This window comes from Schistocerca cancellata, chromosome 1 (genome assembly GCF_023864275.1).
Source record: "Schistocerca cancellata isolate TAMUIC-IGC-003103 chromosome 1, iqSchCanc2.1, whole genome shotgun sequence".
Lineage (NCBI taxonomy): Eukaryota > Metazoa > Arthropoda > Insecta > Orthoptera > Acrididae > Schistocerca > Schistocerca cancellata.
In genome coordinates, this window is record NC_064626.1 from 754398004 (window position 1) to 754411313 (window position 13310).

The window sequence follows — 13310 nt, forward strand, 5'->3', positions numbered from 1 at the left end:
ACCCTCACAGTTAACTGGCTCTGTGGGATCTACTAGCTCAGTGGGACCTGTTCATCAGGTTGTGGCTTCAGCTAGATATGATGTACCTAAAGGAAGCTGTGGACTCTTTTTCATTGTCAGATTGAGGCTGTTATCAAGGCTAGAGGTATTAGTGAGATGTCTCCAATGGGTGACTAAATTTTTGTCTGCTTTGATGTTCAAGAGGCACTGTTCTCTACGGGCAAAGAGACTATAGAAAAGTGTATTTTAGAAATACAACTGAAATTTGCTAAATCCATTATTATTATAATGATAAACAGTACTAATAAAATGGAATAAAAACTACTTCACAGTGGTTCTAAACAAGTTTATCGAAAAGTTGACAGACCAATGAAAATTGAAACACAAGTTAGAACTACCTACCTTCTCCAGATCAGATCTCTTTAAAAATAAATAATACATTTACCTTTACAAAGATATTGATCAACAGTTCATCTTGTGAAAGGACAACAAGGACTCAAGATTTTATGTGATCTCTGATAACTGATTTATATGATTTGTCATAAATTATGTTCAGCAGAATACTGAGTTCAGTTGGAGAAATTGTGAACAGAAGTATATCTCCAGCTGTTGTGTATTTTTAGCGACTTGAGTGTGTTCATGTCACACGCATATACAAAAAAAATGGCCCATAATTGCAAATAGCCCTCACCACAGAATACTAGTGTATACCCAATATTTCCTAAAAACTTATCTACGTGTATAAATGTTCTCAGCTTGGAACATAAATACTGCTCCTGTCGGGTCAACAGAAGCGTCCGATCTTACCCGTCGGCTTTGACCCGTGACGTAAGCGTGTTGTGGTGTGTGACGTCATTACGGCGCGGAGTTTGATTTGCGATTGTGGCGTGTTTGTAGATGTCTTGTTTTTGTTTGTCGTGCTCTCTGGTGGTGTGTTCATGGTTTTCGTTTGTTTCGTTTGTTTCGTGTGGTGGGGTCAGTTTTCTGTTGCTCAGGTGTTGGATTTGAAGCGGAATTTCTATTAGTGAGTTAATGGTTAATTTAATGCTCATTGCTGTACGTCGGGTGAGTTTGTTATTGAGTGTATTTGGTTGTGGTTTTTTGTTCAGGAATGGATATGAAAGACCGCCTTAACAGTGTTCGGTTGAGGGCGATGATGGGGGAGACAGCTTTAGAGCTGATTAAATTTCTTCAGCTATTTGGCTTAATTGCCGAGGTCGTGAAGTGCGGTGTGTGCCGTGAACCTATGAAATTGGTTAAAGTTCCGGACTCTCGGACCAGGGACGGATACATGTGGTGTTGCCGGAAAGATGGCGTATGGCGTTCTGTAAGGCGTGGTACCTGGTTCGAGAAGTCTAGATTGGCCATGCGTGAGATTGTGCTTATTACGTATTATTTTTGTTATAGTTGCGGGCAGAGTTTTTGCGCGTTTGAGACTGGTGTGAGTGAGAGGACTGTTTTAGACTGGTATTCCTTTTGTCGTGAGGTGTGTTCCGAATTTATTAAGTACAGGGGTAAGTTGGGTGGGCATGGGGTGGTTGTGGAGGTGGATGAGTCGCAGTTTGGTAAAAGGAAGTATGGGAGGGGGAAGTCTGTGGCTGGTCTTTGGGTGTGGGGGGCTGTTGTTCAGGGGGGTGGGGGTACTGAATGTGTTTTTAGGGTTGTGGAGGGGAGGTCGAAGCCTGAATTAGTGGGGTTAATTGAGGAGTATGTAGAGCCGGGGTCCACAGTAGTTTCAGATGCGTTTTCTTCATATAGGGGGTTGGGTGAGAGGGGATTTAATCATTTAGTAGTGAACCACAGTCTAGAGTTTAAGAATTATGATACTGGGGCTTGCACTAACACAATTGAGGGGATGTGGGGAGCGGTTAAGTCAGTTCTTGGGAGGGGGAAGAGGCGCTCTTCCAACCTTCAGTCTCATTTAGATGAGTACTGTTGGCGGAAGAGTGTCCCAGAGGGCTATTGCATTCTTCGGGTTTTTTTAAGGGCTGTGGGTAAAATGTATAGACCGAAAGTGGTTAGTTAGGGTGGGCTGGGTAGGTGGGTGGGTGGTTTATTTTGTTGTATAGTGTTTGTGTGTTGTATTTTGGAGTTGTGGGGGAGGGGGTTGACGTTTGGGTGGGTTGGGTTTTTATTTTAGTTCAGTATTTTTTCGTTGGTGTGTGTGTGTGTGTTTTTGTATGTGTGTGTGTGTGTGTGTGTGTGTGTGTGTGTGTGTGTGTGTGTGTGTGTGCGTGCGTGCGTGTGTGCATTTGTGTGTGATTGTGGTGGCCAATCTAGTTTGTGGAGCTGGAACTTTTTTGAGGTAAGTTCCGTTTTTTTTTTTGGTTATTTATGTATGTTTTGTGTATTGGGTATAGGTTGGAAACATCCGATCTCACGCGTCGGCTTTGACCCGTGACGTAAGGGACCTACACATTGATCTGTAGCGTAGCCCTGAATACGAGGTTAGGTTGGGAGTTTTTTTTTGGAATGCGGCCGCGGCAGCGGCCGCCTATGATTCGAAAATATTGATTTGACACTAATGAACATGTATACGTAATATGAAGCAATTTGATGAACATATTGATCTGTAGCGTAGCCCACTTGAGGTTAGGTTGGGAGTTTTTTTTTTTGGAATGCGGCCGCGGCAGCGGCCGCCTATGATTCGAAAATATTGATTTGACACTAATGAACATGTATACGTAATATGAAGCAATTTGATGAACATATTGATCTGTAGCGTAGCCCACTTGAGGTTAGGTTGGGAGTTTTTTTTTGGAATGCGGCCGCGGCAGCGGCCGCCTATGATTCGAAAATATTGATTTGACACTAATGAAGCCTGTGGGGGGATGGGGGGGCACTGCAGACTCCCCCCACCGCATAACGACACATGATGATCAAATTTTGAAAAAAAAAATGAAAAATTTTTTCCGTACCTGCTAAACTGCATAAGTGCCGATGTATGTAGGTGTAAGGGAAGCTTTCGTTTCTTAGTTTTCTATTGGGGGATGTGATCGGTAGGTTCTGTTGAGCTATATAGGTTAAGGGAAGTGTCCGATTATGGATAGGAATGTGTTTTTTGGTATTTGGTCAGTTTTGTGATGTTGATTTATTTCGTTGTTTTGCGTGGTTTTGAATGGCGGTCGGTGGCTACATTTCTGTATATTTAGTTTCTCCGCACCCAAAAACCCCTAATTTCCCACGCTTGTCCCGTTACAGTCATTAGGCTTTTTGTGAAACTTGTGTATTTCAGTGTTTACAACACGTATGCGATGTTTTTATATCCGCCATATTGGAATTGTTTATAGTCGTTTCCGCGGTATTTGTGACGTCATGGGTCAAAGCCGACGGGTAAGATCGGACGCTTCTGTATTTCCCTCCTGTCCACGGTGTTTATGTTTTAAAGTGGTTGGAGTTGATATTTGTTTCATTCAAATGCATAAATACTGATACTGTATGTCATAATTTTTGGTCTGTTTTGCATAGTTAATCCTTTGTAGATGGTAACTGTTACTGGTATGGGGCGAACATATTGTTATGCGAGCCTGTGGCCATACAAATACTTATCACTTTTCTGTCGTGTGTATCTAATACCATACTGGTACAATTACTCCCTCATGTGAGTGAATGGTGCTGACATTTCTTGTGATCGTCTTGCTCTACTTGTGTTTTTAAGAGGCCTTGCTGAGAATGACGCGTTTATAAGGTTTGAGTGACAATGGAATTCAGAGATATACTACTAAATGAAGACTTTGATGCAGACTTTCGTAGTAATTTTGAAGGCCGTGAAGACTGCGAAGTATTATCTAGAGAAAGTGAAGATTCATCAAGTGATGTGGAAATTATTCACAAACCGGGTCCTTCACAGGTGAGAAAGAAGCGAAAGGTCAGAAATAGTGAGTACAGACAGATTATCGATGGTGTGCTTTTGTGTCAGAATTTCGATAATTATAGAGTGAAACCTCATTGTGGATTAAGTGAGCATATAGTTGACAGGCAATTGGTGAGATACATTGCCAGTGAAACTAACATCTTATACCAAGTAGTGAATAATTGATGACAGAGATCTTCCAGGGGAATACAATGGACAGGTACAAGTGCAGACGAGATTTATAATTTTTTAACAGTCTGCGCGATGATTGCTCATGTAAAAAACGATAAACTGAAGGGCTATTGGTCTACAGACCCATTGACTGAAGAACTGTTCTTTTCAAAAGTAGTGCCTAGGGACAGATTTCTGACAGTCCTTCCAATGCTGCATTTTAGTGATGCATGCATTTTTGGAGACACTCAGAAGGTGAATAGGGTTGATAAACTAGAGCATGTTGTGAATTTTTTGACAGCGAAATTCAAGTGAATTCTAAACCATTCAGAAATTTGTGCATTGATGAGTCTCTAATGCTTGGGAAAGGTAGACTTGTTTTCTGACAGTCTATACCAAGCAACAGGCACATATTGGGAATAAAGCTGTTTATAATGTGTGATGCCGAAACCAGATTTATTTTAGATATGATAGTGTACACAGGAAGAGGAACAGAAATTGAAGATACTTGTGGCCTAGATGTTTCTGGTGCCTTTGCAGCTACTGTGTTGAAGCATCACCTCAACAAAGCTCACAATATTTTTTGAGGTAATTGGTATACAAGCCTTGGCAAGAATAGAACTGATGCCTGTGAGGCTGTTACACCAAAAAGGAATTTTCCTTGAAAACTAAAGAAAGAACAAATAACATCACACCGTACTGATGGTATGTTGGTAGTAAAGTTTATGGGCAAGAGATATGCTTTCAACAATTCACTCAGACACAATTGTTGAATCAGAGAAGAACAACAGAGAAACTGGTGAGAAAATAAAGAAACAATTACTGTTGTAAAATATAGCCAGAACATCGGAACAACAGATAAAACTGACGATCAGCTCTATTGAATATGTGCAAAAGTTAATCAAACGGTACAAAAACTTTTCTTTCACCTCATGGACATGTCTGTACAGAATGCACAGGTACTTTACCAAATGAAAAATGATAAAAAAACCACAGCTGCTAGACTTCGACGTGGAGCTCGTGAAACAGTTGCTCAAGATATACAGCACTCCCAGAAATGCTGGAAAGGGAGGAAGACCAACAAATGCAGATTTAATGTTTCACCAAAAATTTGAATTTTTAATTTTTTTATTGTCTTTTCTATAAAAAGCCATAACTCAAATTCTAATCATGTAATTAATCTGAAAATATTATGGTAGTGTCTTGAGAAGGTTATAAGACCACTGAACTACAGTTATTAATTTATGGTACAAGTTGTATCATTAACAGAGTTTTTAATTGTGCACATCCAAAATTACCTTTCTTTTTCTACTTACAATCATCAAACAATCAGAATGCTATTGCAGGATCTCGTATTTATTAGTTCCAGGAAGACAGCAACATGTTGCATGCAGTTCCTGAAAATTTCGTAGCATTATCGCATATACTTTTTGAGAGAAGGCTTCTAATAATGAAAAAAATTTAAAGTAAAGAAAATGAGGTTCAAAGATTTTCTTCTCATACTTCTACATGTAATAAGTGTACCCCAATTTTAAAATCCTCCATACTGATACTCCTCATCCTCCAGGTTTCTCTGCTCTCCTCTTCGAATCTGCCTGGCCTGTATTTGTTGGTAAGACACTGATCTGTTAGCTTTCTTGACCCTGCTCTCGTTGATGGTGTAAAATGCTTTTGTTGCAAACACACCAGGATCTATACCAGTTTTCTTCAGCACTTTGATTCTGCTATTATTGTAACATAAAACTGTACCATAGACACCTATTTTGAGTACTTCAAGTCCACAGAATGTCCTTTTTGAGCATCTAATCCAAATCAAATTATTGAGGCTTTCATTTGCTTTTTGTGTCTTTCTGTGAAGACATTTCCTCAATAAATCAGGATTTGCAAGAAACCTGAATGTGGGCTTAATTGCATTCATAAGAGGTTCTGGTAATGAGTGTTTATGTGAATATGTCTCATTTCTGTTGTTGAACTTACACCAATTGTCCTTTGGACACAGATTGTGCATTGGTATTTGGTCAGTGGATAGTTTGTGGAAAAAAAATTGCCCATACAGCATGCCTCATTGCCTCTAAATTATGTGTTTTTTTCCAGATAGCTCTCCCATAAAATAACTGAAGAGAATCAGTTTCTTTCAGGGTAAGCCTGCCTTTTCCTCCTAGTGGTTTTCCATCCTCGAGTACTTCACTTTTCTTCTCTTTCAGCAAGTGAAGAAGCCTACCACCAAGCCTCTTATTGGATGTGGCCAACACATTCCAACTTATCTATGCTGTATTGTACGGATTTTTATCTGTTACAGCTTTGAACAAAGAGGAGTCCCCATCACCAAGGTATTTAGTATATCTGACAGCATACTGGTCCTCAGATCTGGAGAACATCCTCACAGGTGCAGTAGACTCCATGCTCCACTTTAGCCACTATAATTTTTAGAGGATGCTGCTGCATGCTTTTCTTGCCACAGTTTCTCACTGTCTTCATTGTTGGACATTTTCCATGTTGCACACTGGTAGCAGTATTTTAGAGATAATTTCTACATCTAAAACTTTACCTGAGTCAATACCAATAACAGATGCAACTCCAGACAGAGATGTGTGACCCCACTCACTCACTCACTCACTATATTGACGGGCCTGCCTTGGCCCGAGGTAGTGGAGTTTAAGCTGTTTGAACTGTTCCTCCTGAAGTACTCTCTGTTTGGAAGGTGTTTTTTTTTTTTCGTGTGTTGGTCTGGCCTCTGGTTTCTGTGGATGCAGGAGCTTATCTGCCGGCTGATTCCAGCGGCTTCTTGTTCTTCTTCTTCTTCTTCTTCTTCTTCTTACTGCTTCCTGGCTGCCAGAATTCTATTTCCTTCAGGCGGGAGTAGTCCACTGGCGGCATCTGTGTCCGGATGTACTTGACTGCTTCCTCAGTCATGTATTTCCAGTCCTCGTCCGTGAAGATCGGGTGCTTGTTTATGAGCTCCAGATCACCACGCCTGACGATTTCCCTCCCGTGCAGCTTCTGGTTCAAGGGTTCACACCCCCAGTGGAAAGGATAAGGTTTGTGAGGAAGGGAAGGGATGTTGTCTACCATGAAAGGGTAAGGATGATCATGATGGGGGTAGCTACCGTCTCGCAGGGAATCGGCGATCTTGGTGAGCACCTCCCTCACACAGTTCTTGTTAGGGAGGGGGAGGCACTCGAACGGCTCATCTTCTTCCTCTCCCTCGGTCTCCATCGGCACTTCCTGTGTCGTCTGCATTTCCGCAGAGACGGGAATGACAACTGCTTCCGAGGGTGCCGTTTCCTTGTTGTCGGAGGTTTTCCCCGACTGTATGACAACCTCCCTAGCAACCTGCGTTGCCGCGTCGGCCAGGGAGGCAGTCGTTTGTGCTGCCACATCTACCCCCGTACTGGTGGGGGTCGGTGCCACATCCGGCGTCGTACGGGACGCGAGGTACAAGGCGACCCTCAACTGAGTCACCTCCTGATGCGTCTCTTCGAGTTCTGCTCTCAGGGCCACTCTCTCCTCCGCCATGGTGGATTTGGGTGTGGTGATTGCGTCCTCGTTGGCTTCCCGCAGTGCTTGGTGGAAGGCATCCACGTCGTCTTGGTGGCGCAGCCCGCTTCCCCTACTAAGGCAGGAGGGCGGGGTGACCACCATTTCTTCTTGTTGGGCCACCTCTTCGTGTGTGGTGGCCGATGTGTGACCCCTTTTCATCCATGTCCCTTCTACAGACACACACAGGTCAGCAACATTTGTAGGAGACTCGCTGTCTTGAATATCTACCCCAGGACATATTTCTTTTTGGTTTATTTCCATGAATTCCTTCACTGATTTCTTCATAGAAACTTTGGCAGTATCGCATAGAACATCAGACATTTCTTTATTTATTTTTTCAAACCTTGCACAAGGTGGAGGCATGTTCAGAAAACCACACAATAAATTACCTCCTTCCCTGCCCTGTCCAAGACATCTCAGATTGTAAGCTAACCTAAAATTGCTTTCATAGGTCCAGTGTCGATGTTTTTTGGAGGAGGAAACTGAAAATTCATAGCCACATGAATTACAAATTAATTTAAAATCACAGGCTATTCCCACTATTCTTTCTTCAACAACAATCATGCATTCTGTATTTTTACAGCTAACACACGAACATGAAAACTTTATAGCCTGGCAGAGAAGCTCTAAATCAATAAGTCTGAATCCAGGGAATCCATATCAACATCATTCAAGCACCTGTACAATTCGTCTGTCCCAAGTTTCGATACTGAAGCTGAGAGCTTTCTTCTTTGTTTTGAGCTGCTGCTTCTTTTTTGTTTGTAAACCGATTTCCATGAAACCTCCATTTCCTAAACACAGTTTGTCATCACCCATTACGCATAAATCTTGATTTCCACATAAAGGTTTGTGAATTAAACCTTCCACCTACTAATACGTGTTAGTATTGGTAAGTTTAACAATTTAAAGGCATTTCTAAAGCTGCTATCATGGTGAAATTCACACATAACATAGATTAAACAGTGTAGATCAAGAAAATAATATTTATGAAAAAATTGAGCCCAGTACCATCCAGTACAGGAATAACATTATCAAAACATTCACCACTAAAGCTTCATGTACCTCTTGTTGTGCCATGGAATGAGTATTAGCAATTGCACTATCCTCTTCACCCCTCACCACATTGTATTCTGCTGCTCACTCAAAATAAATCAGTGTACTTGACTGTCATCGTACCTTCATGCTGCCACCTCTGTGCCTCTTGCATTGTATCTTTGTGGAAGACCCAGATGTAAGATCTGTCCCATACTTTTGCCAACAACCTACAGTTCCACTGCAGTCAGTTGGATTTCTTGTCTCTTCAAAGGCAGGGCCACCTGCCAAAAAGAGACTCATCATATAGAAATCTCAGTGCACAGAATTCTGTTTGGATATGTACATGAACAAACACTCCACTAAGATGAATAACCAATGCCAAATTGCAGAGTTGCAAAGTTCCACAGCACGAGGCATTACCTGTGTACAAGAATAATGCCACCTCATCAATGTCTGAGAGCCTTGTGTGGTAGGAGTTAGGTTAACCAGAGATAAATTGTTTCTTTTTGTGAATGTATAGCTCAGGATGAAATTATTGCAGATACAGGGTTTAATGTTTCTATGGTGGGACATATATAACATGCAGTAAAAGTGGCTAAGATATGTGGCCAGCCAAATTTTGAATGACAGAGTGTGTTATCAGCAGCACTGTGCAACAGCTACCTGAACTGCATTACTGTGATAGGTCATAAGGTTCAATTTAGAGTCTTGGCATAAAATGGTAGCCCCACTACACACAAATATGCTATTGTCTGCCTTCCCACCAGCATTTCCCTGCTGTAAAATGGAATGAGGGGCCATGCCAACTGTTCTGGATTGTGAGAACTCCCAAATTTTACCTGAAGGAAATTAGATTGCCCAAAATGGTAGTAGTGCATGATAATTAATGAATTCCTGGAGCTGTATTCCAATAGGGCAGTACTCGCCTGACTTTTCAAGAAAATTTTCTGTGTTGTAAGTAAGCATCTTCCACGATATGTCCATTTGCCAGACAGGCAAGTCTTTTTCTGTTGACAAAAAATAATCAAGTGAATGAATTATCATTTTGTAGATTGAAATTTTCTCATTCAATGTCATTTTCTTTTGGTCTTTCTTCTTGCTTTTCAGATTTTTTTTTTTTTTTTTTTTTTTTTGGCCCAGTCATGAGTCAAAAAGTTGTGGTAGCTTGCTGAAATACAAGTCTTTCATGGGCAACAACAATTTCTGAGCATTGATCTGCTGAAAACTTGTGATCAGAACCATCAGATTCTTAGCCATATTCCATCTAACTGGGAACCCATTAAACAATTATAACTGTTGTTGTTGTTGTTGTTGTTGTTGTTGGGGTCTTCAGTCCACAGAATGGTTTGATGCAGTGCTCCATGCTACTCTATCTTGGCAAGCTTCTTCATCTCTGAGTAACTGCTGCAACCTACATCCTTCTGATTCTGCTTAGCGTATTCATCTCTTGGTCTCCCTCTGTGGTTTTTACCTTCCACACTGCCCTCCAGTACTAAATTGGTGACCCCTTGATGCCTCAGAACGTGTCCTACCAACAAATCCCTTCTTCTAGTCAAGTTGTGTCACAAATTCCTCTTCTCCCCAATTCTATTCAGTACCTCCTCATTAGTTATGTGATCTACCCATCTAATCTTCAGCATTCTTCTGTAGCACCACATTTCAAAAGCTTCTATTCTCTTCTTGTCTAAACTATTTATCATCCATGTTTCACTTCCATACATGGCTACACTCCATACAAATATTTTCAGAAATTACTTCCTGACACTTAAATCTATACTCGATGTTAACAAATTTCTCTTCTACAGAAATGCTTTGCCTGTCATTGCGTCTACATTTTATATGCTCTCTGCTTCGACCATCATCAGTTATTTTGCTCCCCAAATAGCAAAACTCATATACTACTTTAAGTGTCTCATTTCCTAATCTTATTCCCTCAGTATCACCTGATGTAATTCGACTACATTCCATTATCCTCGTTTTGCTTTTGTTAATGTTCATCACATATCATCCTTTCAAGACATTGTCCATTCCGTTCAACTGCTCTTCCAGGTCCTTTCTTGTCTCTGACAGAATTACAATGTCATTGGCAAACCACAAAGTTTTTATTTCTTCTCCATGGATTTTAATTACTGTAGCTAGTATAATTATGAAATGATGTTCTATATGCCTTAGGCTCCTGTAGTGAAATTAGTATGGTTTCGATTTTCCTGGTTAGTGCAGACTCGACACAGCACAGATACCAAAATACTTGGACAGTCCAAAATACTCATGTTTATACTGCAATCTGGTGTTTTACAAAACATGCTAAATATCACATTTAAAGTCTGCTGCATTAATTATACTTTACTCACTGGAAACTGATAAATTATTAACAAAATTAAATTCAAACAAAATTAAATTCAAAGCACTGTGTTTGTATCACTTACCTTCAATTCACTTTTGGAAAGTATCCGTCCATTCTTCTCTTTCTCATATACTTATTTCCTGATAATGGTGAAACATAATTTTCATGCATCATAATGTATTTGGAACAAAAATATGTGTTCTAATTATAACTGAGGTATTCAAGCTTCAGAAATCTTTATTTTTTACACAGTCTGTGTATGTGCGGTTGGATATGGGTGTGTGCGCGAGTGTATACCTGTCCTTTTTTCCCCCTAAGGTAAGTCTTTCCGCTTCCAGATTGGAATGACTCCTTACCCTCTCCCTTAAAACCCACATCCTTTCGTGTTTCCCTCTCCTTCCCTCTTTCCTGATGAAGCAACCGTTGGTTGCAAAAGCTAGAATTTTGTGTGTATGTTTGTGTTTGTTTGTGTGTCTATCGACCTGCCAGCACTTTCGTTTGGTAAGTCACATCATCTTTGTTTTTAGATATATTTTTTTCCCACGTGGAATGTTTCCCTCTATTATATCCAAACTATGTGGATAATATGTTAAAATACCTCCTTCTAAAACAATTACTTTACTGGAAAAAAGACACTAACCCAATGAATGAAGCTTAAATTGTCATTATATATTTAAGAAATACAGCTAGACAAGTAATTTTTCGTGGCAGTTTTTCAAATATATGGACACTATGGATTTACATGCAAGTATTGATTCTTTCTCAACTCCTTTGAAATAATTGTTATATAATACTTTTTTCTCTTGCACATAGGGTCAGCCAGTTTTCAATCAAATAGAGGACTGTGAATATCAGTTCTCTTGGAGAACTAAAGTGGTATGTGGTTCTCACAACATGCCATCATGTACTTTGGTTGACAAATCTCAGGAATTGGATCTTTTTGACATTACTCCACAAAGTGAATATGAGGTACAGTATAATTATATTTAATATCTTAAAATTATGATTGCTTTGTAATTTGTTTGAAAGTGCTAAACCAGGAAAAAATATTGGAAATACTGAATGTTCAGTATGAGTATCAACACTTCAAATATGCTACTAAGAAGTATAAATTTATCATCTTTGATCTCGATGAATTTTTTCTGATGCAGATTCCAGCGAATTATTAAAGAAAGTCCACCAGTAATGTGTGTTCAAAAGTGCTAAACACAAAGTTCAAGTAACCTTTCCTTCAAGACAATGTATGAAGGCACACAGTTTTGTGAAGGGAACTGCAAAAAATTTGAGTGTTGTGGACTGCCTTCCTTGTAATCTCATTTGTTACAATAAAATTAATGTTGGACACAGATAGAAAAACCCTTTAAGTTTGAATAGGATTGTAACTTTGCACCAACTTCCTGTTAATTATTTTGCTGATAGCTTGCAAATATTGCCAGTTAGGTACCAATTTTCGTTTAGCTCTCAGAGTAAAACTGTATTACAAAATTCCAATTGATATTTTCACCATTGTTGTTAACCTTTTGTAACTGCCTAATGACTATGTGTTGCTCTTTCTTTATTTACTGATTTATTCCACTGCTATTGTCACTTCAGTATATCCCCTACAAAGGTACCACCATCGGGCCAACAACTCTTTGTATGTGTTGAGCATCCTCAACACGCTACAGTACTTCTTCCTCTCCTTAGTTCCTTATGCATACTGAGGAGTGTGTGCTCTTCCACTTGGAGACTCTGGGCAATGGCCATCAAGCCAGGTGGCCATTTCTCTGGCTGGGTGGGACTCATGGGGAGAGCACTTGACCAGAGTGGGTGGCATTATGAGGTATACCTCGCACAATACCCAACAGCTAGTGGCTGTGGGCTTCTGGGATTGTCTTCATTCAGATGTGAATGGTTGAATGAATACATGTTACAATTATTGAGGCCTGTCTGACAGCAAGATTGACACCGAAGTATTCATCCTCATTTTTGAGGTGAATTGCTCCCTGATAAAGTTAAAATTATGATCAACTGTTGTGATGTAAAGCCACATCTCCTATCCTTGACATGATGCTTTAAATGGCGATGCTTTGGGCCTATTGCAAGATTCCATTGTGCATGAAACCTCCACAAGTATTACTCTGAATAGCCATGTGTGTGAATAAGGTAACATAGGAGCTAAACAGATCATCTGAACTTGCCTTTTCACTCGAGTTTGCAAGCAAAAGATAAACCTTTCTTGGATTGCCTTTGTGAATTGATGTGTAGGACTTTCTCGTATCTTCTTTGTGCAGTGCTCTCATTGGCATTGTCCTGAGCAGCAGATGCTATAGCACACTGAAAGCAACCTGAGCTTCAAGAGTTCCATTTGCATGTCTATGATTGGAT

At 40.2% G+C, this 13310-nt stretch overlaps 1 protein-coding gene across 2 annotated transcripts in view; it reads left to right on the forward strand.

Moving 5' to 3' along the window:
• LOC126186242 (cation-independent mannose-6-phosphate receptor) overlaps positions 1-13310 on the forward strand; it is a 628020-nt gene that overhangs the window by 316868 nt on the left and 297842 nt on the right. For both annotated transcript variants that reach the window (XM_049928195.1, XM_049928194.1), the window contains exon 18: positions 11757-11912. In XM_049928195.1, coding sequence (XP_049784152.1) covers positions 11757-11912 — 156 coding nt within the window. The remainder of the gene's footprint in view (positions 1-11756; positions 11913-13310) is intronic.